We start from the raw sequence: 26,875 nt of genomic DNA on the forward strand, positions 1-26,875 counted from the left end.
TGTGAAAAAGTAACTCACTCAAACATGAATTAACACATTTGGTACGATCTTCAGATAGCATCATTCCACTTGGACAGAAACAACCTTCCGTAGCCTCGTCAAAAGTCTCTCCAGTTATTATCTTACTGAAAATAAATATGGTTATCTTTTGTGATATTCAGTACTACAGCAAAAAGGAACATGCTAATACTTTGAGACAAATAGTTTATTTCAAAATTTTCAGGCAATTACTATGAAACATAAAATGAATTATAAAATACTTACTTGTTCTTACAATAATTGTGATTCTTTATGGCACAGGGTTTATAGATGAAATTACTTGAACAGGTCATTTCTTAGAAGAAAGGAATAATGTTAGGCACAGAGACATGTAAAATACCCACACACCTTTAAAGCCAGTAAGGATGATTTGATACAAAGTTACTTCTGAAATAAGTTTACTATTTCCACTGAATATTAATGTTACAACTAAAAAGACAATGTGTGAAATTTGGGGTTTAATTGCCAATGAATGCACAAGTATGAAGCATGTCCTCATTTCTACACCTACAGCTCCAGATATAGGTAAGGACGATGGGTGGTGGCTGGATCCACATTTATCATTGGTGATCAAAGATATATATTCCTCCAGTCACTGGATTCAAAGCTGAGCACAGTTTTTATCGTGTTCAAGTCATAAAAAATATCCATTAAAATACATGTTTCTTTTATTCATACAGTTAATTCATTTACAGCTTGTTATTCATTGCTGTTTGTCACAGATCTCATTATAGGAGTCATTTCATGAACACCAACATTTTTAATTCAAAAATTAATATAACTATTCACATGTAACAATATTCTTTATTCTTAATTGGATAGATTTATTAGGGCTATTTTTTTCCTCCACTGCAAGAAAGTGATCCTAGGGGACGTGCCACGTGATGACATGGGGTTAGTGATGGAATCCCTACTCTCCCCAAAAAAGTTTAAAAAAGAGTATAGAAAAGTTCTAAAGGATAATGAAAGAAGCCGTCGGAAGAGCTGAAGAAAAGAACAGGATGCCATCAAAGAAGAAAGAGCCTGTCACTACAGCGTTGGAACTGGAAAAAGAAAAGGACAAAGAGAGAGAAATAAGGCCTACCTTAAAGAAGGAGCCTGGAGCTCTCTAGAAGCTGGTTCTTTGTAGCGAATGCCAGGGAGCTTGGGAGACCTTGAGCACTTTTGCCTAAGGTCTCCCTGACAATGGCCGCAGCTCACAGAGAAAGAACACTTACTGCACAGGCGCGACTCATCGCAGCTACGCAGAGAAGAAAAAAAATGGAGGCACTTTTAAAAAAATATCCAGAAGCTGACAGCTCTGGGGGTGAACTTAGTGAAGAATTGATAGAGGTAGAAGCTGAATAGGTCTCAGAACAAGGATACAGAGAAGTTGGTAAGGAAACTTCATTACTGGCTTTGGAGGTCAAAATGTATATGGGCGATTTGCAATGGACTTTGGAAGAATCACTGCAGCAGACTCTTAAAGCTATATCTGATAAAGTGACAGAGTCTAGAGATGTATCTGGTCAAGTACAGAGTACTTTAAAGCAAATGGAAAAGAAATTGGAAGTTATGGAAGAAAGAATAAAAGGAAATGAATTTGAAGTACAGCAATCAAGTAAAAAAAATTGCAAGTAGAGTCAAAAGCAATGAAGGAAGAATTTAGTCAAAAGATGGATACTTAAAAAAATTACAGTAGAAGAAATAACATTAAAATCGTGGGGTTGAGAGAAGGTGATGAAGGTCAAGATATGAAGAAATTTCTACAAGGTTGGATACCATAAGTATTTGGAGTGGAAGAATTTAAAGGAGACATTGAAATCGAGAGAGCACATAGAACTTTAAGACCACAACCGCAAGAAGGTCAAAATCCTCATCCAATATTGGTCAATTTCCTTCACTATGAGGTGAGAGAGAAAGTGTCGGAATTAGCAGGAAAGCAAGCGAAACAAACTCCAATGATTTACAATGGAAACAAGATTTTTTTCTATCCAGACATAAGTTTTGAACTGTTGAAAAAGAGAAAGGAACTTAATGTAATTAAAAATATATTGTGGAAGAAGGGTTATGCATTTGTTTTGAGATACCCTACCGTATGATGATAAGCACGTTTTTTTCAGATCACAATGAAGCTAAAGATTTTGCTGAATCTTTGGCTGGTAAAGTGGGAAGTAAGGGGTAAAGAGGTTTACTGATTGGTCTGATGATAAAGCTGAAAGATAACTTTTCTTAAGACTATAAGGGTAGGGAGTTAAGACAAGATCATAATAGGTAGTTAAGTAAATGATATATGTCGGGACTAGTTAGCATAATATTCGGGGGGAGGGGGGCAAAGAGAATGTTTGCTGGCTGCCACTGAATCATGTGTGGGGATGGAGGATTGGCTACAACTCCAACAAATAAGGGAAGTAAAAAGGGTATGTTAATAATGTGCGTCCTTTTGGGGGAATTCTGTCTTATTTTCTAAATTTTCTGATTTCTACACATTTATTTGTATAATAGATCTAATTAACTATAATACCTTTGTTATGTTAGAGAGGTATTTGTAAGATGAAGGCTGGATGAGTAGGAGATTATTTGATTAAAAATGATTGGGAAGATTAACTTTGAGTTTTAATGTCAATGGAAAACAAAAATCAACTAAAATGTAAAAAGAAATTGATATTTCTGGAAAAAAAAGAATATAGATATAGCTTTTTTCCAGGAAACACATCTAGAGGAGAAGGAATTGGATAAATTACAAAGAAACTGGGGAGGTAAGGTATTGACATCTTCATTTATTTCAAAGGCTCAAGGAGTAGCAATATTGATAAATAAAAATCTACCAATAAAAACTTAAAATGTAGAAAAAGACCCAGCAGGAAGGTATGTTTTGGTAGAATGTCAAATATATTCAGAAAATTGGACCTTGTTGAATCTACATGCCCCAAATGTAGAAGATAGTAAATTTATGCAAGATGTGTTTATGAAATTGTCAAATGTCAATGGTAAGATTTTGATGGGAGAGATTTTAATTTGACATTAAATTTGAAAATAGATCAGGAAGATATACAGGTGATAGTAAAGTGTCTAAGGAAGTAAAAAAAATAATGGTAAATATGGGAATGATAGATATATGGAGAAAAATATACATGAATAACATGGATTATTCATTTTACTCCTTTTGCCATAAGACATATTCATGAATTGACATGCTTTTACTGCCCGCTAAAGTTCAACCCAGAGTTCAACATGTGGAATATCTGGCATGTACTATCTTAGACCATTCTCTTTTACTATTGTTAATAGTATGTGAAGAAGAAAAGGATAGTGGATATAGGTGGAGATTAAATAAAGTATTTTTGAAAAGTGAAGATTTTTGTGATTTTGTAAGAAAACAAATCAAGTTTTTAATGGAAAATAATAAAGCTTCAGTAAAGAATAAATTTGTTATATGGGACAAATTTATATTTAAGAGGACAAATGATTAGTTATATGGAAAAATTAAAAAAGGACTATTTAAAAGAAGTGGATAAAGAAATAACTTATTTAGAGAAAACAATACGAATTAGTCCAAATGAGGAAAAGAGGAAATTAATGGAAACAAAAAAAAAGTCAAGCTTAATATGATATAAACATTTAGAGTTGAGAAAGATATTATGCAAACTAAACAAAGATATTATGAGCTAGGAGAAAGAGCTCTTAAGGTGTTGGCATTGCAGTTAAATAAATAACAGGTATCTAAGACTATAATAGACAAAAATGGTCAGATGGTATATAAATCGAAGGAAAAAATGAAAAGTTTAGATAGTTTTATGAGAAATTATATGTCTGAGTTAAAACAAGATGAAATTAAAATTGAGCAATATTTGCAACAAATCCAATTACCAAATTTGTGTGAAGAGGAGAAGAAAGAATTATCTAATTCTTTTTCAGAAGATGAGATATATGTTTTTCAAACATTGGAAAATAATAAAGTGCCAGGAGAAGATGGTTTTCCAGTGGAATTTTATTAGGAATTTAAGGAATTGTTGGTGCCAATTTTTAAAGAGATATTAGATCAAATGAGAGAAGTAAATGATGTACCAGAATCTTTCAATATGGCATTGATAATGGTAAAACCAAAAAAAAGAGAAAGATCGATTACAAGCAGCTTTACATAGACCAATATCTTTGTTAAATGTCTACATTTTATACAATTGTATTCAAATTGTGGGCTAATCGTTTGGTTAAAATACTTCCAAAGTTATTCAATATGGACCAGATGGGGTTTATTACAAAAAGAAAGATGGCTGATAATATAGTGAGATTTTTAAAGTTTGATAAATGTAGCTTATAAAAGGAAAGTTCCAGTGGTAGCAGTTACTTTAGTTGCAGAAAAAGCATTTGATAGATTAGAATGGGACTTTTTATTTAAGGTGTTATGTAAGTTTGGATTTCCTGAGATATTTATAAAAGGAATAAAAGCATTGTATAATGAACCAAAGGTGAAGGTAGTGGTAAATGGTAAAAAGTCGAGTTTGATTAGATTAGAAAGGTCTTCTTGGCAGGGTTGCCCACACTCACCATCCTATTTGCATTGGCAATAGACCGTTAACTAAAGTGATTCAAAGAGATGAGGAAATTATAGGTTTTGAGATAGGAGGCAAAGATCATATAATTAGTCTTTTTGCAGATGATGTTATAGTATATTTGACAAAACCAGAAATCTCATTGAATAAATTAAATGAAAGATGAATAGAATATGGATTAGTATCAGGATACAAGGTTAATACGGATAAAAGATATGGTTAATGTGAACTATTTACAATGTAAAAAGTTAGTAAAATTTAAATGGCAAAATGATGTGGTTAGATATTTAGGGATAATGGTAAGCAAACAATTGAATAATTTGTATAAATTGAAATATTTATCAGTTTTAAAAAGATTAGAGGAAGATTTAAAAAGATGTAAGGAATTACCATTAACGTTAATAGGGTGTATGAATTGTGTTAAAATGAATATTTTTCCTAGAATTCAATACTTATTTTAAACATTACCAATTTGGGAGCCTGAAATGTTTTTGAGACAATTAAATAAGAGTATTAGAGAGTTTTTATGGAGAGGAAAATCAGCAAGGATAAGTATGGAAAAGTTAATATGGAAAAAATATCAGAGGTTTGAAACTACCAAATTAAAAAAATATATTATAAGGCAGCCCAATTGGGATTTTTGTTCTCCTGGTATCAAAGAGAGGAAAAAGTACCCTGGGTATATATTGAGATGAAAATATAGGTGAAGAAATTCCAGAGCAAATACTGTATAAATGGAATTATCAAATTTTTAATGGTAAGAAAGAAATATCAATTTTAAAACATTTGTTTTGAATATGGAATCGGATACATTTAGAAAGAGGTATAAGAAATTATCAGTAGGCTCAATTAACTTTAAGACAAAATCAGCTTCTTCCATTTACAATGAATAATTATTTGACATTTGGTATGAAAAAAGTATACATCTGATTAATTAAAGGAGAAATATGGGATACCACAAAATACAGTATTTGCATATTATCAATTAAGATCATATTTGAAGAGGAAAATAGGAACAGATTTGAGACTTCTGAAGCATAGTCAATTTGAATATGTCATAACAGATACCTTATTATTAGAAGGTTTATAAACTATCATGTATAATAAACTACAAGAAACAAGGAAAAAAAGATCTGTATAAATCTAAATTAAAATGGGAATAGGACTTAAATATACAAATTCAAGAGGAAATATTTCCTCTTGAAGCTATGTTGAGATAGTGTAACTAATACAATTAATGTCAGATATCGAATGGTTGAATTAAAAAAAAAATCAGTTGTACTATACACAGTATAAGTTGAATAAAACTAACCCAAATTTCTCTACTCAATGTTTTATTTGTAAAAAAGAGGTTGGTAATTTCTTGCACTTAGTATGGTTGTGTGAAAAGGTAAAAGATTTTTGGAAAGAATTTTGTGCTGTGTTAGAGAAGATATTAAAAGTAAAGATTAAAATAGAATCAAGAATCTTTTTGTTGGATAATATATATGATAAAGATATTAAGTTGGAGTTAGGCAAATATGAAAAAAGATTTTTGAGTTTAGCAACAGCAGTAACGAGAAAGTGTGTAGCTATAATGTCAAAAATGGGAAGTAATGTAGAAATAAAACATTGTCTCCTATTAGAGAAAAATACATAATATGAGAGATGAATATGACACATTTTGTCAAATTTGGGAGCTTTCTTTGAGATTTATGGATATAGATTAATCCAGACCTTCTAATCCAACTCTCCCCTTGAAAATATGTTATTTACATTAAAAAATATACATTATTATTAATGTAATTACAAGTATTACGATGAATGTGTTCTTTCTTTTTCTATCTGTAAGGATTAGGGAAGGTGGGGGCGGGGGAAATTGAAAATTATTTAGTATCTATTGTGTAATGATAATGTAAGCTAGTTTGAAATAAATAAAATTTCCAAAAAAAGGAAGTGATTCCATACTTGCAAAGTATATGGAAGGTGAAAGATTTAAAAAAAACTGTGAGTAAGGAGGGAGGAACAGTGCAAATTCACGACTGCATTTTCCTGCTTTCAACTTGTGACTGAAGGATCTGCCAACTTTCTTGAATCTTTTGACTTCTTTTCTTGTTGATAAGTCCATCAGGAGATTGCTAGGAGCTTGATGTCCCCCATTGTCTGTTTTTGGTTAATGCCATAAGATCTGATCAGACTCCACAGGTGGTGTGGACCAAATTCATGATTTAAGCATTGAATAGAATTCATACATTTATCAAATTCAGAACCCATCAGTCAAAGCACATTTTAGAGGTGTTCAGACTAAGTTGAACACAAACTGAGGAAGGGGTTGAATGAAAATCAGATTGTTATGTTGCTTCTGTGCTTACTTTTTGGCTATTGAAATATTTCTGATGTTATTCAAACTCACCATTTCTGAGTTTTATTTATTTAGTTTAAAATTATTTTTGCATTTGTAATTTAATTCTTAATTTTAGCTCTACAGTTTCACAATACTTACTGCATAATCCATTTGTAGATTGCCGCCAGTCCACACAGAATCCGTTTTCCTTACATTTCAAGGCAGCTGCTTCTAAACTGCAACAGTGTGTTTCATTTGTTTCACAATTGTCATAAGCACATGCTTTAATATAGTTAGAAAGATCAATGTTGCTTCTGCAAATGCTGAACGAACTGAAAAATACAGACATAAAAGCAAATTGTATTACAGTTACATAAAACTAAAATCATATTCTATCAAATAAATCTTCTAAAGTCTGGAGAGTTCAAAACTATATTATGAAGTGTAGAAGAACACTTCCTCTGCTGTTTTTGCAAGCATTAAACTATAATTCAAAGGATTAATTCTGAACAATTGTCATATGATATAAAATCACAAGCATTGTTTCACAAATTTCAACATAGTTCATTCTTTCTTCAAAGCCAGAAAACAGAATGCTCAAATCCAACCCAAGAAACTCTAGCGCAAAAATATAAGATTGAAATGTAGCTCATTACTGAGGAATACTGGGCTGTTGTAGGTGGGACTTCTTCTATGAGGTGGTAAAATTATGTTTCACTTGATCTTTCAAATTATGGTATGTCACCTCTTTGAAGGAAATTACTCCCCAAGTCCATATTTTCCTCCCAGGCATGATCACAAAGGAAAAAATTTTATGAGATTTCGGCACAGAAAAGCCAAAGGGGCCTGTTTTTGTGCTGTAATTGTCTATGGTTCTATCATTGTTTATGAGAATTTTGTGTATTAGCTGATAGAGTTTTTAAACTTGCAACCTTTCATCAACACTACTGCTTAAATAACTTTATAGGTATTTCCTGAGTTTTAACAATTACAAACAATATTTGAAAATCCCTGAATACACGGGATATAAAATCATTTGTTTTCTGTTTGTCAAATACATTCTAGGATCTTCATCTTTTAATGACTGCCACCAAACTAAATTGAAGATTACTTGCAGATTTAGATTTAAGGTTCCTTTAATGTCATGAAATAAAACAAGTTTAATATGACATGAAATTTGCTTTAGTTTGCCGTAAGGCAGACAGAATTGCCAACAGCAGAAATTGCTGGGTGCCTTTTACAGTCAGAGAAAGGGAGTCAAAAGAGAGCCCCTGGAGTCACTGAGTGTCTGTTGATTCACCTTCAGTGTTCCCACAGCCTTCACAGCCACAAAGACTTCATTCTAAACTGTTAGAAAACTGAGTTCCAGGTCCAAACCTTCGGTGCCCTTGGCATCCCAGTTCCGATACCTGGTACATCTCAAGGCAGCCTCCCGCAGCCTGCTTTGGTTCCTCATTTTGAGTCACCAACAGTCTGCTGCCTGTGTGTTCTTCAGCCATAGAGCCCCACACTGGTCCGCCGCTGTGGTCACCGTCCCATAGTCTCATCTCCACTGCTTTTTCTTCTCAAATGAGGGGTGGCTCCCTGTTTTCAGGAGCACTACATCAGTTCTCTGCTTCTCCACATTCAGCCACCTCACAAGGCTGTTGCCGAATGCAGGCGCTGTCATTTTGGGACAAGACCCTGCAGTGGTTCCTTTAACAGGCTGTTTAAAGCCTATGTGGAGCCGTTAGTAGATTGACTGACTGTTAAAACCCTGTGGAGGAGTGCTGTGTTTCTTCTCACTCTTCATGGGTCCACACGAGCGGCAGAACTGCCATTTTCTTTGGGAAGATAAGATGATTCTTTTCTTTCGAATGCATTTTGGCCAGTGTTAGTTTTATTGATTAAATATGATCATACCACAACAGGACATAGATGTTTCATTTTGTTGATGATTCACAAATTAACTCTGTACTGATCTATATGTCGGTGATAATATTAAAGGTTTTTTTTTCAATTTTTGAGGAACACTGATCAACTCTAGATGTTTTTCTGATTAGGTAACCTTGCCAATGGAATTTTGGGTGGCTGGCACATTTGACATCATCCAAGCAGGACAGTTAAAATCAATAGATGATTATTTTTGCGTCCAATCAGAAACCAGGGAAAAGTAAAAAAATTAAAAAAGATTCATCATAATTGAATTTGATGGAGTGCTAGTTAAAATATTTATTATATATTTTAAATTGTGAAAATTATTTAACATTATGCGGATTAAAAACACAGACTTGATATTTGTTTTCAAGAAGTGACGTAAAATGTTACATACTCTCCCAGTATAGCATCACACACGGTTGTTGAATATTTACACGGTGGTTTAGTAGGTTTCTCTTTGCAAGGCACAACTTTAGGTATTGTACTGCAGTGTTGTTTATTTGGGTCATCCACTTTCCATTCAAATGCCGTTTCAGAACAACAATTAGTTGGCTCCACCTTTCCATTCTTTCTCTTACATTCATCATGTTTGTTTTTAGGAGAACCTATGAAATGGAAATAGTTTTTGTCAACGATCAAATTCTATTACTTATTAAAATGTTAAGCAATGAATTTGTGAGTAAAGTTAGCGAACTGATGATACTTATTTTTCTAAATTTGAAAAAGCATGAAACTCTGGTGCTTTATATCCAAAAGTAGAACTTCCTGACACATTTTTGACAGGAAATCTATTAGCATGCACAAGCTTACTCATTGGGGCCAGGGAAATAAACAGCACTTATATGCAAGTGGATTTGTTTTTGCCTCCAGCAGCGGATTAAAGCTGGTATAGGATCTACATAAGCATTGATTTCAATTCATGATTTGCTGTTGTGAAGAAGGTAAGGAAAGTTTGCTACCAATCATAAATTATCTATGTAAAGATTTTAATGATTTCATAGTGTTTATAAATGATTTTGTACTTCCAGAACATTTAAAAATTCAACCTTGATACTTTTTTTCATTTTTAAAAGCATTTTTAGATACTAAAACAAAGGTATGGCAATGATATCTGTAAAACGTTTCTTCAGAAATTTCATGAATGAGCTTTGTTCTGAACCACCCATGAGACATTTTGACATTGTTCAATGCCATGGAATTTCTTTTGGTTTCACTGATAAGGCCAGAATGTTTTTGAATGCCTTAAAAGATTCAAACTTATTTAGTATATGTTTGAGGAAAATGTGAGTGTTGGATCACACTTAGTAAAATATTAGCCCAAATTTTAAATCTCAGTTTTCTTTTACAATTACCATAAAGAGTAAATGTTCTAAAATATAAAGGTTTATATAGCTATGGGGAGGAATATTAGGAAAACAATATCAAAACACAAAGTGCACGATATTTGTGTTACCTTGTGTCATAAAAATCACAGCATAATGTTCAACAAATCTATCAACTCAAGGAGCATCATGCCACAAAAGGGCTAGAGCAATATTAATGTACTCCTTCCATGCTTAACCAATTAAAATAACACTTGACTTAATTTATATAATCCTATATCATACCGCATTGTCCTTGTGTGTTACTTTGGAAAAATTTTTCTGATACTTTAATAAAGAACATGTATTTGGTTGTTAAAATGGAAGATCGAATGGAAGGAATTTTAACGTAGGCAAAGTAAATGTTTCCAAAAATCTCAGCTCCTTCTGCATTATATGGTAAGCTCACAGGTTCTCCATTGAATATGACCTAGATGAAAACAAATTAATACATTGAAAGTTATTTTGAGATGAGAAAGTTATTTTGTATGAGAACATTATTACCAAATTATGTCAGCAAAATAGTCATTAGAACTTTATGGTCAGTGTGCTACAGCATTTTGGAAGAAAATGAGATAGCCTCAATTGTAAATGGGGCTGGCTTTTGTTGAGTAAATGTTGGAGAGAGTTCACAACACATTTGCTGCAGCAAAAATAAAGGTCTGGAAAGTTTAACTCTGTCAGAACCTCACCTATTTATTTGAAAAAAAAAAGAATTGGTGACTATCAACCATTTTTGAGTCAGCTTGTCCCAAACCTCCGTGGATCCTTGGTTAAAAGTACGAGTGCATATCCAGCTAAAGGTCAGGTGCCAGCAGATCTAACCTCCCATTCCATCACTGAGCTCCCTAATGTGCTGTGTGGAATAGTATTCATTTTCCCCTTCCTGCTGCTGCTTCTTTTGCAAGACTTAGCATATACACAAGGAGGATGAATTAATGCTATTAAGGTTCTCTCAGTGCCAAGAAACAGACCTATCAGTTGTAGGTAAATTTTAATAACAGTAATCAATGAAAACATCAGACAGAGTTGAAGAAGTTTGAGTTGTTGAGTTTGGTTTAGAGATGGAACAAGAAAGCAGACCAACTCTGCCACCAAATTACACTTAGCTGACCAATTAACCTGCTAACCTCGTACATCTTTGGAATGTGGAAGGAAACCAAAGTACCTGGAGGAAACTGACATGGGCACGGAGTGAACACACAAGCTCCTTACTGGCAGCAATAGATTCAAACTCAGGTTACTGGTGCTTTTACAGCATTGCACTAACGGTGTCACCCAAAGTGAAGTCAGCACTGATTGTGAAAGCAAATCAAGTATGACTATATGATTAAATTGTTTGATAGCCCAATGGAGAAATTTAACAAAGGAATGCAGTAGGTCTAATCTTCAGTAGATTTTCAAAAAGAATTTGATGAAGCCCTATACAAAGGTCTGCTTAGCAAAATTAAAATCTATGAAGTGAAAGTCACAACTAGCAAGGATCAAACCGGAAAGCATAGTGGTAGAAATAGTAAATGGTTGGTTTTAGAATAAATTAACTCTTTATGACACAGTGTTTGGATAGATAGCAAACAGCGAAGAGGATAATAATTGATTCCAGAAAGACATTGATGGGCTCTCTAAATAGGCAGACAAATGGCAGGAAATATTTGATAAATAAAAGCACAAAATGATGCAAAGTGGCAGGAAGAAAAAGGAGATAATGTAGACCAGTGGTTCTCAACCTTTTTCTTTCCACTCAAACACCACTTTAAGTGATCCCTATTGCCATCAGTGCTCTGTGATTAGTAAGGGATTGTTTAAGGTGGTATGTGAGTGAGAAGGGAAGGTTGATAATTACTGCTCCAGACCCTTTGTTACTGAAATATTTTGCTGGAGAAAAATTCTCACTGGCCCATTTCCTTTGGAGTTATGAAACTGTGCACGTAATGAGTTAATTAGGTACGATTAAAACATACCACCTTAAGCAATCCCTTAGTAATCACAGAGCATCTATGGCATAGGGAACACTTAAAGTGGTATGTGAGTGGAAAGAAAAAGATTGAGAACCACTGATTATAGACTAAGTGGCTCAGTTCAATGATGTGCGCAGCAATGGAGAGACCTGCATAAAACCTTAAAATGGCAGGTATGTTAAAAGAATTATTTTTGGGATGCTGGGATTCAAAAGTACAAGATGTCAAGTACAAGCACAGGGAAGATGTGATGTACTACGAAAACAACCCAAAGAATATTCTTGCTACCTTAATATGTACGAAAAAACAGATTATGATACTTACTTTAACAGGTTGTTTAGCCATGACATGTATGATATTTCCATTGTAATGAATAATTATCGTTTTCCCACAGAAATTAGGCATTGATGATATGCAGTAATAATTATCAAGGATCACTGAAAAATTGTATGTTGGAACCAATTCTTCCAGAAGAACATATGAACAGTTTTGAATGAAATTGTAGTATATATTATCAAAGGTTAAAAAATGTTGATCTCCCCATATATAACATATATCTAAAATTGAAAAAAAAAATTTTTAGATTCAGATTGAAAATGTAACATGATTTATTTTTACTATTTAAATTTAATTACAAAAAAAGATGATAGTTACAGTCACAGTCCCATTCTGAACAGCAGCCATCTTCAGTTGGAACAGAGACAGGGTGTCGCCCATTGGAACACACTGGCTTTTGGACTGATGTACAGGATTCATACTCAATTATGTATTTTTGTCCTTCAATACAAGTAACAGTTTTACATTCCTCCTTCCATGTTTCATTGCACTAGAAAGTGGTGTAAAACAAATAAATGCATCAGTAATGCAACAGTAAATTTTCAAATTAGTTTGGTTGATTTGAAACAGTATTCATGTTATTCTGTATGAAGAAAAATATGCTTTTGGCTGGATTAGCTAAATTCCTTGATGAAAACAATTCAAAGAAGCTAAATCATTACGTCATTTATGAATGTCATTACAATATGGGGCCCATGTTGCAATGTTATTTCTGAAACTCAGCATTGTGTTTCCTTAATTGACATTTGGATTTTAGAGAGTAAATTTTGGAATGCATATATTTAACTTATTATTAGTGTCCTCGAGTGGATGAGTGGAACATTTGTTTTAATTGTTGAATTAAACAAATTGAATGACATTGTTAAGATAATTAATGACAAGATTGATTAAAAATTAATAAGGTGGTTTCAGGAAGAAATGTGATTGCCTATGGTGAGTTTTTGGGAGTTCAGTCTTTGCAGCTGTGAAGGAGCATCATTGTCCAAAATGCAGTTAAAAAAAAATTAGCTTGGGATTGTAGGTGCTATTTTTTTGCATTGTCAGATCAAAACAATCACTTGAATTTCTTTATTTCAACAGAGTCATGGATTGCATATGTAGAGATAATGGACAATTATTTTCTTCATACGACATTTTAGAAGATTGCTTGCATCAGCAGGTGTTAAAATATGTTGGTTAATTAAAACTTTTTGCTGGCCCCAGCCAAAACTGAAAGACTACATTTGACATGGTAGTTTAAAGTATGAAAGAAGGTTTTGGCAGCAATCAAACTGAAACAGGCACAGATGAGTGAGATCAGAAATAATAGAGCAAGTTTGAAGCTATTAGTTTTAAAAATAGGGGAGAAATGTGGTTAGAAGCTTAGTTCAGTAGCAAGTAGGATGCTGAAAATACAGAAGTCTCAGCTTGAGACAATGGGGAGGAATCAATCAGAAATAGGCAACATACTGTAAAGTTATTTTTGCTTTAGATTGTGAAAAATTCATTAGAATCACTATTAAGAATAATATTTGCAGTATGAGCTTACTAAAATATCAAACGCACAAGTGACTAAAATATTTTTACCTTTCTTGCTGGAACTGAATCACAGAAACATCCTGATGGAGTAGTAGTGGGGACAGTTGTAGTCACAGTTGGCACACAACAAACTCTAATCTCGTAGTCATTACAGATCTTCCCCTCTGATAAGACTGTACAAACCAGCCCTATATCTTTATTGCATGTCACTTCCTCTGATAATAAATCTGATGACAAATAAGTTTCATTTGAACGTCTACATTGAATGCTACTAATATCGTCAGATAATAAGGGACACAGCTTAAAACGATTTGATGTCAACAACTCTGTATCATCTGGGCTCAGCACAGATGGTGTATTGTCATTAAACCATGAAGACCATACACCAGGACAATCGAATTCTGCAATAGAAAAAGAGGACACAGTATTAGGATCACATTGATCAACTAGAAGAGAGGAATGATAAACATAAATATGGTTAACTATAATTATGACATTTATTCATGCTGTAAAATAAGGCTTCCAAAATACTGGACAAAAGAATACTGGGATATTAACAATCCAATTGTTCACTGTAGAATGAATGATTCATTGCAAGCAAAACAAATGTGAGAAGAAAATTATCAATGTTGATTTATAACAATGGTCAAAGAGAGAGGGATTAGTTCTGTAGAGCGATAGCTAATTCAGATTTATGTCTATAGTAGGGCTAAACTAGAAAGTCTGCAGATGCTGTGATTATAGTTAACATACAAATGCTGGAGAAACTCAGCAAGTCACACAGCATTCTTTATGTAGCAAAAATAAAGATATATAACCAACTTTTCAGACCTAAACCCTTTCATCGAATAATGTCCATTGATGAATTGTCACTCTGTAATACCTGAAGGACCTGGCTGAGGCTCTTCTTGGGGAGGTTTTGGCATCCGGTGTTGTTTGCCTAGTTTGCTTTTTATTTTCTTCATAAATTTCTTTACATGCTGCACACACTGCATGAGCATTCCTCTCGATCAGTTAAAAGTGTTCAGTGTTTGGGTCCATCTCTTCAGGACTTTTCAACAAGCTGTTAAGGTCTGCAAAGAATTTGGCTAACCCCTCAACAGTGAATCTCTTCTACACCTGTTTTTCTTCTCCTTCTGCAGTTTCCTTTTTCCTTGCCTCTTCTTCAGTTCTGGTTACATCCTCTGTGTCCCATTCCCACATCAAATTAATTTTTAAAAATTAGACATACAGCACAGTAACTGGTCAATTTGGCCCCACAAGTCCTTGAAACCTAAACCTCAGCCTGACCAATTGTCCCATCTAATACATGTCAGATTCCTTCGATACAAAGTAAGAAAGAAGATATTGGAACTGGCAACAAAACAAGCCAAAGAAAGACAATCAACTTTGATTTATAATGGAAATAAGATTTTCTTTTATCCAGATACAAGTTTTGATTTGTTGAAAAAGAGAAAAGAGTTTAATCTGGTTAAAGATGTATTATGGAAAAAAGGCTATGCATTTGTTTTGAGATACACAGCTACTTTGAAAGTATTCATCCTGGGAGGGAGGAATAGATTTTTTTACAGAGCCAAATGAAGCAAAGATAGATGCCAATTCATTGCCTGTTAAAGATCAGCAGATGATTGTTGATCCCTGAATTAAATACATAACTGAGAGGTTTTGCTGTAACTGAAAATATATTGAGCTTCGAGAGAGAGTTTAAAGGGGGAGGAAGGTTTTAACCTATATTGTGTGTGATCTATTATATTGGGTAAGATTAATGGATTAAAAGGTTTATTGATAAGATTATAACAAGGGATGGTATGGAGTTTCAAGTGAGTTAGTGGGGAATCTGATGCTGACCACTGCAGAGTCATGGGCATTAATGCGACATGTTTTGCATCCCATATAGATCAGAGGAATAAAGATGCTTTAACATCACACGCCTCTGGGGGGTTTTCTTTATCTTTTTTTCTTTTCTTATCTTTCCTTTTTTTTTTGGTTTTTAGCCAGGACTGTTTAAATACGTAATATATTATATAAGGAGGGTTGGGATGGAAGGGGAGATGAAGCAGGATGCTGGATGGATATAGATTTTAATTCTGATGTATAATGGCAGGGAAATTGTCATTTATTAGTATTAATATTAATGGAATTCAGAATCCGATAAAAAGAAAAAAATTATTGAGCTATATGAAAAAAAATTAAAGTAGATGTGGCTTTTATACAAGAAATTTATTTAATGGAAATAGAACAAATGAAATTAAAGAGAGATTCGGTAGGAAGGGTATTCTCTTCTTTATTTAATTCTAAAGCTAGAAGAATGGCAATATTAATTAAAAAAAGCTTACCAATTGAAATATTGGATGTAATGATTGATAAAGTGGCAAGATATGTGATGATAAATTGCAAAATATATTCTGAATATTGGACCTTGATGAACATATATGCAATGAATGTAGATGATGGAAAATTTATACAAGATGTTTTTATGCAGTTAGCTAATGAAAAGGGGAAAATAATTATGGGAGGAGATTTTAATTTTACTTTTGATCCAAAGTTGGATAGATCAGGTGGAATTATTGTTAAAAATAAGGTACTAAAAGATGTAAACAATTTTATGAATGAAATGAAACTCTTGATAGCTGGAGGAGGATGTATTCAGGTACTAGAGATTATTCATTTTATTCTTTTAAGCACAAGACATATTCCTATATAGATATGTTTTTAATGTCCTCTCAACTGCAGGCAAGAGTTCATAATATTGAATATCAAGCTAGGATATTGTCTGATCATTCACCTTTAGATATGTCAATTTTAATGGAGGAGGAGCAAAATATAGGTTATAGATGGAGGTTTAATGCAGCATTGCTAAAAAGGGAAGATTTTGGTGAATTTATAAGGCAACAGATAAAATTTTTATGAACCTGAATGAACATTCTGAGGCTAATAAGTTTGTGGTTTGGGATTTTTCAAAGGCTTATTTAGAGGACAAATAATAAGTTATACGGCTAAGGTTAAAAAATAATATATGTTTGAAGTGAAGTATTTGGAAAATGAAACAATAAAGATGGAAAAAGAATTGCAAAATCAAGCAAATAATGAGAAAAGGAAAATAATGGATTTTTTAAAATTGAAACTTAATACAATACAAGCATATAGAGTAGAGAGGGATACAAGATGAACCCGACAAAAATATTGAGTTGGGAGATAGAGCACATAAGGTTTTAGCATGGCAATTGAAGACTGAACAATTATCGAGAACAATAGTAGCTGTAAAAGCAAATTCGGGTAATCTTACCGATAAAACACAAGGTATTAATGATGTTTTTATGATTCACATAATCTTTTACAAACCAGAATGTACCCGAGGTCATATCATATTCAATAATTTAGTTACTAAATTTGCATAAAGGTTGATGAGGAAGTCAAGGGATTTTTACTGAAGAAATTTAGTGCTAAAATTTAGCATCTATGTCAGTCTGTTGAAGGCTGCTATGTTGCTTATTTTGAAAATATTGAGGACAAACAGAAGCACAATACCACTCAATTTATAAGCAAATAACGAAATGCTGGAGAAACTCATTGGGTAGAAATGGTGAGTGAACATCAGGACCCTTCATCAAGAAAAATGTTTCTGATCCGATACAGATAATTTTTATCCATGGATGCGTTTAAACTTGCTGAATGCCACAGCATTTCATTGTTTCCTCAAGATTACAGCATGTGTAGTTTATGTTTTTATCTCTCAATCCATAAAATTTTCCCATATATTAACATGGAAGGAATTGTAATGTTTGGGACAAAACTATGAATAAATTTTGTATTGAGATACACTGAAATATAACTAAATGTTTCTGAAGAAGGAAGTAATGAGCTTGGGTTAACAAAGCACAGAGGTATTTAAGAGAATAATGAAGATAATGGTAATTTTTACTGTCATATACATTATACAATGTATATACACACGAACATACTTCCTTGATGCAGCTGATCAAATACTTTGAAAAATAAGAATAGTTTACATTAAATTAAATTTTAAAAACTTAAATAAAAACAAAACATGGATAGATAATAAATATTCAGTTATCACAGTGAAAGATATAAAAAAAAGAAATAAAAGACTGTGATCACATTCAAGTGATCCATGAGATCAGCAATTAAAAAAGAAACATTTTCTTTTTTTTTTGCTGTGATATTATTTCAACAGAAGTGAGAAAGAGAAGTTGCCTTGGGGAAGAATATTTTAATCTTCTGCACTGACAATTATAATATCAAAGTGCAGTAGGTAAAGCATTGTACATTGAATCTTACCACCCTTGAGTGAACCAGTGAATATCTTAGAACATGTTCAATAACACTGAACAACAATTTTTTTTCAAAAGTTTTGCTTCCTGCAAAAAAAATGGGGGTTGTGATAGATAACTTAAAGTTGAACACAAAGATAATTTCAGATTTACTGCATCAAATGGGAGGTTAGAGAATGATTAAATTAACTTTAATTGAATTCAGCATATTTAATTGCATAATGATGATGAAACATTGCATGAGTTCAACTGAGCTAAAAATGTTTTGCTCCAGATTTTAATTTGCATTCAGCACCTAATGCATCTCGTGTCATTTTCAAGGACATTTTTTTTGTCCAAATGTGCTGTGATAATTGTTTTCACATGTGAAAATCTGAAGGTCAAAAGGTACAGAAGAGGGTTAAACTTACAGACTGCTGCCCTGATTGAGGTTGACATATTGAGGTGCAGAAGTTCAAACGCCAGAGATTTCATTTTTAATATACCCTTTCCCAATAAATATGCTTTTAGGACTGTTGAATGTTCAAAAATCTGTCCTATAGCAATCAGCATAGAGGAGGTGGAAGTGTCCAGACGATTAAGTTCACAGAGTTTTCCTGAAAAAGCACTGGTTTAAAGAATTCAAATCCATGTTGTGAAAGATGACGAGCCTCATACTAATTTTGATACAGTCAGTGCAATCGGATCGATAATTCCTCTCCTATATTCAGAAAGTGGCCTAGTTGCCCTCAGTGTAATGTAAATTTTTGAGCAAAACCATCAACTATGTACCTGAAGAGGGTAATAATTGAACATTGGTTGCAAGGTTATTTATTTCATGAGCTGGAGAAATGAAAGAATGGATCTACCCTTGACAAAAAAACTGACTCCTAAACTTATTTTTCATTGCTGGATTGAAATCAGCTGACCACGATTAGATGAGCATTTAACAATGCTCTCTGCTGAAGTGATTACTCCTCATGAAAGTAAGAACAGTGAAGATCAGAGATGATTTCTCAGTTTGCATAACTTCTAAATTTAAATTTAGACATAGAGCATGGTAACAGGACAATTCAGCCCATTAATCAGTAAGTAGAATGCTGGAATGATTTTAAGAGTGAGAAGGAAACGAAGCACCCAGAAGGAAACCAGACATGGAGAGATGATATAAACTCCTTTCAGAGAGTGCCATATTTCATCACAGGTCGCTGACACTGTAACAGCGTCGTGATCACTACTTCGCGAACCATGTTGCACTTGTGGAAGATCATCATCGACTTATTTTGAATTTAACAAGGAGCATTTGCACTTGTTACAGAAGAAAATTAAAGCATCCTTCTTTACAGAAATGTGATGGACGTAAAATTGAAATAGACGTGATTTTGAAAATCTCGACTAAGGCCATTGAAAGACGTGCTCACCCACCTGTTGTGGAACTCGCTGTTGTCGGTGTGGTGCTCGTTCCAGTTGTTTCTAATGAAAGACAAAGAAAATGTTAACAACCACTCCATGCTCCTTTCAATGCAATTAAACGTGGAGACAATGAAAATAGTACATAAATGATCAACAATGCAAAAAGTGATTTTGAACCATGCTAATTAAAATAATTTGGTATCCAGAATCTATCGTAGTTGGAAATAACTTAAGTTCCATCCTCTGTCTGTAATAATGTCATCTCCCCATCATCTCCATGTTATTTGGAAATCATGAGTTTCAAACGTGCAAAATATCAGAATCGATTTTGTAGAATTCAACATTAAAATTTACATGTATGTGTGAAAATTAATGCATGTGGAGAATTGTGATTTTTTTGTAATTCCATGTAGAAAGATGAAAACAGGCTAATGTTCTCCTGTACCTGCAAACTCTTAGTGACCAGATGAAAGATGCCATCTTCCTGTATCAAATCAATTTTGACTCTTGACCTGGACATGTGTGAATCCTGTGTATCTTGAGAGAATAATTTAATCCAATTCCCCATGTTGTTTCATTTTTCTCAAATGGGTTATCTGGCTGTTAGTCATTGATATTTATTTGTCTGACATGTATATTGGGGTAAGGGAAGATTTAACTGCTGTTCAAATGTGAATTTGTTTGGTGTTTCCTGGAAACAGTAAAGAACCATTTTGTTGGACAAACAAAAGAATGAGCTGTGCATGTCATATGTTTTTGAAGTAAAGGAACATTTGTGTCAATAAATTGAAAGGATATGTACTCACCTGTTGTGGAACTTATAGTTGAGGGAGATGTCAAGGATGTTGTTTCTATTCATGGAGAGAGAGAGAGAGAGAGAGAGAGAAAGCAAATGCATGTTAGTGGGAAAATGCAACTTGAATAGCATGACTTAGTGATCAAATTGGTTACAAGTCAATAATTTTAGGGAAATGCTTCAAATCATTGAAAATCATACAAACCAGAGCATATTTAGAATTTGCTGCATTTCTGCTTCAACTCAAACATTGACATTTTGATCACCTGCATGTCATTGGCAAAGCTTATTCTAAATGAGATTATTCACATTTTCAGGACACTTTTTATTGTCCAAATCTGCTGTGATCACTTTTTTTTTTACATATGCGAGTGTGAATGAGATTAGGTTTACAAGAGAATTAATATTACAGACTGTACCAATCTGCAATAGAGTAAGTAGAAGAGTCCGGATGATAAAGTTCAGAGAATTTCTAAAAAAAGCACTGGTTTAATGCATTCAAATCCAGGTTAAGTTTAAGATGATAAGCCTCATGCTGATTTTGATAAAAGTCAGTTCAATCAGTTCCATAATTTATCTCCTATATTCAGAAAGTGTCCTAGATTCCCTTAGTGTGCTGTTGTAAATTTTTGAGCAAGACTATCAATTAAGCACCTGAAGAGAGTAGTAATTGAACATTTGTCGCAATGTTATTTCTTTCAGGAGCTGGAGATATAAAAGATTAGGCCTTCCCTTGGCAAAAGAAAGTGAATCCAATGTTAAATTTTACTTGATGGATTAAAATCAGTCACTCACGATGAGATGTGTGGTTTAGCAATGCTCTCTGCTGAGGTGGTTACACCTCTTGAAAGTAAGGAGAACAGTGAAGATCAGAAGACGACTTCTCAGTTTGCATAACTTCTAAATTTAAATTTAGACATACAGCATGGTGACAGGACAATTCGGCCCATGTATCAATGTAGCTGAATTACACCCAATTGAACGAGAAAGATTGGAAGAGTAAAATGGAAATGAAGCATCCAGATGGAAACCACACAGAAGTGGGGACATGTTATAAACCCCTCACAGAGAGTGCCCCATTCTAAGGCTGGTCGCTGAAGCCGTAATAACAATGGTGCTAAATGCTACGCCCACCACGCCTTCTTGCTGAAGATGATGATTAACTTATTTTGAATTTAAAGGAGTGATTGCATTTGGACTTGTGACAGGAGAAAATTAAAGCAACATATTTTACAGAAATGTGACAGATGTGAAACTGAAGGAGATGAGTTGTTCAGAATCTCGACTAAGGCCATGGAAAGACATTATCACCCACCTGTGGTGGAACTGGCTGTTGTCGGAGTGGTGCTCGTTCCAGTTGTTTCTTATGAAAATAAAGGAAGTACTAAGAACCACCAATGGAACAAAACGTGGAACCAATGAAAATGGGGCAGAAATGATGATCAATATAAAAATTGATTTTGAACCATGGTTATACTTGGAAATATCAGCAGTTGTATCCTCTGTAACACTGTCATCACCCAATCTTCTCTGTGTTATTTGGAAATTATATGCTTCCAAAGTGCAAAATGTCAGAATAGTTTTATCGAATTCAACATTGAAATTCACGTGTGTGCGTGAAAATAAATGCATATGGAGAATTGTGAATTTTTGGAATTTCATGGAGACAGTCTAAGCAGACCAGTGTGCTCCTGTACCTGTAAACTGTTACTGAGCAGGTGAAAGATGACAAATTCGTGCATGAAATCAATTCTGACACTTAACCTGAACTTCTGTGAATCCTGTGTGTTGAAAGAATGATTTAAACCAACTCCCAATTTTATTTCATTTTATTAAACTTGTTATCAGGCTGTTATTCAATGAAAATTGATTTGTCTGGGATATATATTGGGGTGAGAGAAGATTTAATTGATGTTCAAATGTGAATTTGATTAGTGTTGCCTGGCAACAGTAGAAAATTTTGTTGGAGAAAAAAAGGATGAACTGTGAATGTAATATGTTTTTGAAGTAAAACAATATATGTGTCAACATATTGAAGGGATATGCACTCACCTGTTGTGGAACTTGTGGTTGAGGGAGTTGTCAAAGATGTTGTTTCTATTCGTAGAGAGAGAGCGCGAGAGAGAGAGAGAAAGCAATGCATTATGAGTGGAAAAATGCAACTTGAATACCATGACTTGGTAATCAAATTTGTTATGAGTCAAGAACTTTAAGGTAAGTTTGAAATCATTGAACATAATGCAGACCAGAGCATATTTCGAATTTGCTGGATTTGTGGTTCAGCACAAACTTTGACTTCTTAATCACCTGCATATCATTGGAAGGTATATTTTGCATGATACTTTTCAAATTTTCAGGATACATTTTTGTCTGAATCTGCAGTGATCACTTTTTATTTTACAGATGCAATTATGAAGGAGAATAGGTAGACTGAAGGATTAACATGACAGAAAGTACCAATCAGCAACAATGCATTCAAATCCATGTGATGTGAAAGATGACAAGCCTCATGCTGATTTTGTTAAAATTCGGCACAATCGGATCGCTAATTCATTGCCTCTATTCAGTAAGTGTCCCACTTTCCGAGAGTCTGATGTAAATTTTTGAGTCAAACAATCAACTATGCAACTGAAGAGGGTAGTAACTGAACATTTGTCAAAAGGTTACTTGTTTCATGAGCTGGTGAAATGAAAGAATGGGTCTTCCCTTGGCAAAAAAAACTGACTTCTAAATTAATGTTTGATTGCTGGATTGAAATCAGCCAATCCTGATTAGATGTGTGATTGAACAATGCTCTCTGCTGAGATTACTCCTCATGAAAGTAAGGAGAACAGTGAAGATCAGAGGACAACCTCTCACTTTGCATAAATTTTAAACTTCTAAATTTAAATTTAGACAAGCAGTATGGTAACAGGACAATTCGGCTCACGAATCAGTCAAGCTGAATGACAGCCAATAGACCTAGAATGCCGGAATGATTGTAAGAGTGAGAAGGAAATGAAGCAAACAGATGAAAACCAAACAGATGTGGGAAAATGGTTCTAAGTCCTTTCAGAGTTGTGTTAATAGATCACGATTCACTGGCACATAACAACGTTACAGTAACTGCTCTGCAAGCCATGACCCCTTGTCGAACATCGTCATGAACATATTTTGAATTTAACAAGGAGCAATTGCATGCGGACTTGTTCGAGAAGAAAATTAAAGCAACCCTTTTTTACGGAAATGAAACGTACGCGAAACTGCAGTAGACGAGTTTTTGTATATCTCGACTACAGCCATTCAAAGACGTGATCACATACCTGTCGTGGAACTGGTTGTTGTGTAGGTGGTGCTAGCTGTGCTCGTTCCAGTAGTTTCTTGTGAAAGAAAAAGAAAATGTTTTAAAAAGCACCCCATGCTCCTTTCAATGTTATTCAACTGAGAGCCAGTGAAATTGGATCAGAAATTATGATCATTGGAAAAATAGATTTTGATCCATGCTAATTAAAAGTGTCTGGAATACAGAATCTGGTTGCATTTGGAAATGTCAGGAGTTGTATCCTCTGTCTGTAATACTGTCATCTCCCCATCTTCTCCATGTTATTTGGAAATGATGAGCTTCCATCGTGCAAAATGTCAGAATGGTTTTGGAAGAAAAAACATTGTATTTCATGTGTATATGTCTGAAAATGAATGCATGTGTAGATTTGTTAATTTTTGGAATATGATGTAGAGAGAAGAAAACAGGAAACCTCTATTTGAGCAGGAAGATGCCATCTTCTACTCTGAAATCAGTTTTGACATGTCAGTATCAGTATCCTGGACGTGTTTGAATCCTGTGTGCTGAGAGAATGATTTGTTGCAACTCCCAATGTTATTAAATTTTCTTGTGGGTGATGAGACTGTTATTCAGTGATATTTATTTCTCTGGCATTAAATTGGGGTGAGTGAAGATTTAACTGGTGTTCAAATGTGAATTTGTTTAGATTTACATGGCCACAGGAAAGGAGCATGTTGTTGGACAAACAAAATTATGAAATGTGCAGTAAAGGAACATTGAAATGTATATGCACTCACCTGTTGTGGAACTTGTGGTTGAAGGAGTTGTCAAGGATGTTGTTTCTATTTGTGGGCAGAGCGGGAGAGAGAGAGAGAGAGAGAAGGCAAATACATTATTAGTGGGAAAATGCAACATGAATTTTATGGAAATGTTTCAAATAATTGAACATCATGCAAACCATCATTCATATTTAGAATTTGCTGGATTTCTACTTCAGCTCAACATTGACATATGGTTGACAAATCATATTATGCATGATATTACTCAATTTTTCAGGGTACGTTTTTGTCCAAATCTGCTGTGTTCACTTTTTTTATTATAGACACAAATGCAATTGGGTTTAGGTAGACTGAAGGATTAACATTACAGAAAGTACCAATCAACAATAGATTAGGTGAAGGGGTCTGGACGATAAAGTTCAGTGAATTTCCTAAAAAGCACTAGTTTAATGCATTGAAATCCATGTTAGGTGAAAGATGACAAGCCTCATGCTGATTTTGGTAAAAGTCAGCTCATCGGATCCATAATTCATTGCCTCTGTTCAGAAAGTGTCCCAAATTCCATAAGTGTGATGTAAACTTAGAAGAAAAACTATCAAATTTTTAACTGAAATGGTAGTAATTGTACATAGATCACAAGGTTATTTCTTTCAAGAGCTGGTGAAATGAAAGTATGGGTCTTCCGTTGTCAAAGGATCTGACTCCTAAATTAATTTTTGATTGCTGGACTGAAACCTGCCAATCATGATTAGATATGTGATTCAGCAATGCTCTTTGCTGAGCTGGTTACTAGTCATGAAAGAAAGGAGAACGTTAGAGGAACGGCATGGGGACAGGACATTTCGGCCCATGGATCCGTGCAGCTGAATTACACCCAATTGAACTAGAATGATTGTAAGAGTGAGATGGAAATGGAGCATCCAGATGGAAACTACACAGAATTGGGCACATGTTATAAACCCCTTACAAGGAGTGCCCCACTCTAACACTGGTCGCTGACGCCATCACTACGTTGCACTAAATGCTACGCACACCATGCCTTCCTTGATGAAGATCATTATCGACTTAATTTGAATTTAACAAGGAGCAATTGCATTTGGACTTGTTACAGGAGAAAATTAAAGCATCCCTCTTTACAGAATTGTGATGGACATGAAACTAAATTAGACGTGATTTTGAAAATCTCGATTAAGGCCATTGAAAGACATTCTCACCCACCTGTGGTGGAAGTGGCTGTTGTCGGCGTGGTGCTCGTTCCAGTTGTTTCTTATGAAAGAGAAAGTAAGTATTAACAACCACTCCATGCTGCTTTCAATGCAATGAAATGTGGAGCAAATGAAAATGGGACAGAAATGATGATCAATGCAAAAGTCGAATTTGAACCATGCGAATTAAAAATATTTGGCATCCAGAATCAGGTTATAGTAGGAAATATCAAGCATTATATCCTCTGTCTGTAACACTGTCATCTCCCTATTTTTACATGTTATTTGGAAATGATGAGCTTCCAAAGTGCAAACTGTCACAATGGTTTAATCGAAATTAAAATTGAAATTCACGTTTGTGTGTGAAAATAAATGCATGTGGAGAATTGAGAATTTTTGGAATTCCATGGAGACAAACGAAAAGAGGCAAGTGTGCTCCTGTACCTGCAATCTGTTACTGAGCAGGTGAAAGATGACATCTTCATGTATCAAATGAATTCTGACTCTTGACCTGGACTTATGTGAATCCTGGGTGTTGGCAGAATGATTGAATCCAGCTCCCCATTTTATTTTATTTTATTAAACTGGTTATCAGGCTGTTATTCAATGAAAATTGATTTGTCTGGCATATATATTGGGGTGAGAGAAGATTTAATTGATGTTCAAATGTGAATTTGATTGGTGTTGCCTCACTATAGTAAAGGAGCATTTTGTTGGAGAAAAAGAGGATGAACTGTGAATGTAATATGTTTTTGAAGTAAAGCAATATTTGTGTCAACATATTGAAGGGATATGCACTCACCTGTTGTGGAACTTGTGGTTGAGGGAGTTGTCAAAGATGTTGTTTCTATTCGTGGAGAGAGAGCGTGAGAGAGAGAGAGAGAGAGAAAGCAATGCATTATTAGTGGGATAATGCAACTTGAATAGCATGACTTGGTAATCAAATTTGTTGTGAATCAGCAAAAACTTTGACTTTTTAATCACCTGCATATCATTGGAAAGTATATTTTGCATGATACTTTTCAAATTTTCAGGATACGTTTTTGTCTAAATCTGCAGTGATCACTGTCATGATAATGAATATGTATGAGATGTACCGGATGTCACGTGGTATGAGAGAGAGATAATAGCACAAGCAGGAGAACAAAGGAAACGGGAGAATAAA

The 26,875-nt window shown here is 34.1% G+C and overlaps 1 protein-coding gene across 1 annotated transcript in view; it reads right to left on the bottom strand.

Moving 5' to 3' along the window:
* LOC138748176 (intestinal mucin-like protein) overlaps nt 1-22,557 on the bottom strand; it is a 33,288-nt gene extending 10,731 nt beyond the window's left edge. Inside the window, exons 1-11 of the mRNA XM_069907951.1 lie at nt 22,517-22,557; nt 20,475-20,519; nt 19,681-19,728; nt 14,033-14,385; nt 12,785-12,956; nt 12,455-12,687; nt 10,419-10,602; nt 9,206-9,416; nt 7,054-7,226; nt 265-334; nt 19-125 (exon numbers count right to left, since the gene is read on the bottom strand). Coding sequence (XP_069764052.1) covers nt 19-125; nt 265-334; nt 7,054-7,226; nt 9,206-9,416; nt 10,419-10,602; nt 12,455-12,535 — 826 coding nt within the window. The 5' untranslated portion in view covers nt 12,536-12,687; nt 12,785-12,956; nt 14,033-14,385; ... (1 more) ...; nt 20,475-20,519; nt 22,517-22,557. The remainder of the gene's footprint in view (nt 1-18; nt 126-264; nt 335-7,053; nt 7,227-9,205; nt 9,417-10,418; nt 10,603-12,454; nt 12,688-12,784; nt 12,957-14,032; nt 14,386-19,680; nt 19,729-20,474; nt 20,520-22,516) is intronic.
* Nucleotides 22,558-26,875: the final 4,318 nt, after the last annotated feature.

The sequence above is a fragment of the Narcine bancroftii genome, chromosome 13, assembly GCF_036971445.1.
Source record: "Narcine bancroftii isolate sNarBan1 chromosome 13, sNarBan1.hap1, whole genome shotgun sequence".
In the NCBI taxonomy this organism is placed as follows: Eukaryota; Metazoa; Chordata; class Chondrichthyes; order Torpediniformes; family Narcinidae; genus Narcine; species Narcine bancroftii.